This window comes from Lutjanus erythropterus, chromosome 19, assembly GCF_056507025.1.
Source record: "Lutjanus erythropterus isolate fLutEry1 chromosome 19, fLutEry1.hap2, whole genome shotgun sequence".
Lineage (NCBI taxonomy): Eukaryota > Metazoa > Chordata > Actinopteri > Lutjaniformes > Lutjanidae > Lutjanus > Lutjanus erythropterus.
Window position 1 is genome coordinate 262501 of NC_139335.1, and position 2500 is coordinate 265000.

General features: G+C 42.8%; 1 protein-coding gene across 4 annotated transcripts in view; it reads left to right on the forward strand.

The window, feature by feature from the left end:
• The window catches only part of arhgap27l (Rho GTPase activating protein 27, like), a 35398-nt gene that overhangs the window by 16765 nt on the left and 16133 nt on the right, over window positions 1-2500 (forward strand). For all 4 annotated transcript variants that reach the window (XM_084743449.1, XM_084743452.1, XM_084743451.1 and 1 more), the window contains 2 exons: window positions 98-319; window positions 2063-2242. In XM_084743449.1, the coding sequence (XP_084599575.1) occupies window positions 98-319; window positions 2063-2242 (402 nt within the window). The remainder of the gene's footprint in view (window positions 1-97; window positions 320-2062; window positions 2243-2500) is intronic.

Genomic DNA, 2500 nt, shown 5'->3' on the forward strand with positions numbered 1-2500 from the left:
AAACCATGTTTGAGCCTGCAGTTTGACCGAGGTGTTGATAAATGACGAACTTTCCCTTTAAGTGACCAGCTCTAACTCACTCTCTCTTTCTCTGTAGGACCACAGCTCGCTCGACCCTGTCTCACCCATCTACGCCAACGTCTCCGCTCTGAAGAAAACATCTCTCCCTCAGATCTCAGTCTCTGGCCCTGCTCTCCCCTCATCACCCCCTCCTGACCACACCCCGTCCATCCCAGACCACACCCCCTCATCTTCAGTCTCCTCCTCCTCTGGGATGATAAGCCCCGCCTCTCCCATCAGCCCACAGGACGGCTGGCAGGTAAGTCAAGTCCTGTCTAATCCACAGGTGTGTCAGCATCACATATAAGTTCAGGGGCCGTAGGAAAATATAGGATTGAAAACAAGTAAAAATGTCAGTTTAGAGCAGGACGACGTCCTGAAAACCATTAAAACTGTCCTGAATCCTGAATCCTGTTCAGTTTGTTCCCAAAATGAACCGTTATAGTCACAAATACAGTGGATGACATATGGGACTCTGTGGCTCACGTTACTGGACGTTCTGTGCAGCTAACATTAGCGGTTTTTCTGTGAAGCTAATGTTAGCAATAAAGCATGCGGGATGAGTCATCAACAGTTTTTAATTGACAAACTGAAATATTAAGATAAAAGAGAATTATTTACAGAAGGACAGTTTTTTTTGTCATTGTTGGGTTCAGATGGTGGAAAAGAGATAAACACTGATTTTAACTTGTGTTAAAAGAGAGTCAGTTATATTTTTCTACACTTTGTTGTTTTAATGTTAATCAAAATAATTGTCTCTTTTTTAGTCCAGCTGTTCGTTCCAATCATCTTTTTGAGTATTTCTGTGTCCAGATGTGATGTTTCGTTGTGTTTACAGTCTTCTCTCTCTTGGCTGCGTCGTCTCTTCGTGTTCCTGTGATGCACAAACGTAGTTAAAGTTTAATCAGCTGTAACCGGAGCTGCTCAGGTTTGTTCCACTGGTTCCAGCTCACACGTTACTGAGGAACAGCTGACGGTTCTCTGGTTCTCTGCACTGGCAGCCTCATATTCAGAGTGAACGCTGCTCACTTTCAGGAAGTTTTCAGGATTCTGGCTCTTTTTATTTTTCTTCCAAAGCTCCAGTGAGTCATTGATGTCAAAAATGACAAATGATTGTATGTTTTTAACATCTCAGCACCAACAAAATAAACCTGACACCTTTTCTTTATTTGTTTATTTTTTTATTTTTGTCAAATAACTGACCAAATCTCTGCACACCTGAATGCATCACAGGACACGCCTCAGTTTTATTCAACTAAAATAGAAAGAAAAAAAAAGATTTATTTATAAAAAGTCACAAACCTTTTGTTTATTAAGTGGTGAAAACTACATCGGTTACATTCGACTGCACCTGAATGCACCATCAATTCTCCCAGCAAACAAAATGTGGTTCCTAAAACGTTTTCGGGAGGTTAGTTTTTTGTTTTTAGTGGATTGAACATTCATCCATAATGTTCCCTGAATGGTCAAATATCAAGTTCTATGTTCTTCTAGACATAAAATAATGTTATTGTTATGTTCTCAAAACGTTCTGGGTCAATTAGCTGGATGTTCGGCAAAGGTTACTTGAAGGTTCCCCCTTAAGGTTCCTTGGATGTTAAAATTATTTTTTCTGACATAGAAGTAACATTATGGTTCCCAGAATGTTCTGGGAAGGTTTACTGAATGTTCTGTTAATGTTTCAAACATGTTGCAACATGTAGTTTTTACTGTAAAAGCTGGAGTTGCAGAACATTTGGTACATTTGAATAACATTCTCAGAACATTGTGGGAGGGTTCTGTAAAGGTAGCCGGCAGGGAACGTTATTAAAAACGTTACTTCGTGGTTATTCAAACGTTTTAGGAATGTTTAGGAATGATGAAGACAAACATGTTGCCTTTTTTTTTCAAAGAGAACTTTGTGAGAGTGTTACGAGACAGAGACCTGAAGGGAACGTTGTGTGAACGTTATGAGAACGTTGTGTGTTAGCTGGGCTCCCTGATTGGTCGTCTGTGTGTTCAGGTCCACACTGACCAGAACAGCGGGAAGCTGTTTTACTTCCATCCTGTGACCAGAGAGACCACCTGGTCTGACCCCCGTGGACCCCCACCCCCGCCCGCCCGAGACATGGACCAGTCCAGGGGGAGCGATGGGGGACAGCTGACCTCCCCCTCCCCTCTGCTCTCCCCCGCCTCCTCTCAGGTGAGAAATTAAATAGCCTTAAAGGGACAGTTCGTGTTATCTGCAGTGTGGTTGTATGAGGTTCTTCTCCACAGTCTGTAGATGGAGGTCGGTTTGGAGAAGCAGCAGGAGAACCACTGTAGGAAGCTAATCCGTGTTCCTGCTGTGGACACGGTCAGCAGGAACACGGATTTCACACACGTAAAAAAATTCTAGATCAGTTGTGAGTGCAGGATTTACCAAATAAGTTCAGGTCCTGGACACACGACGTGGACGAAG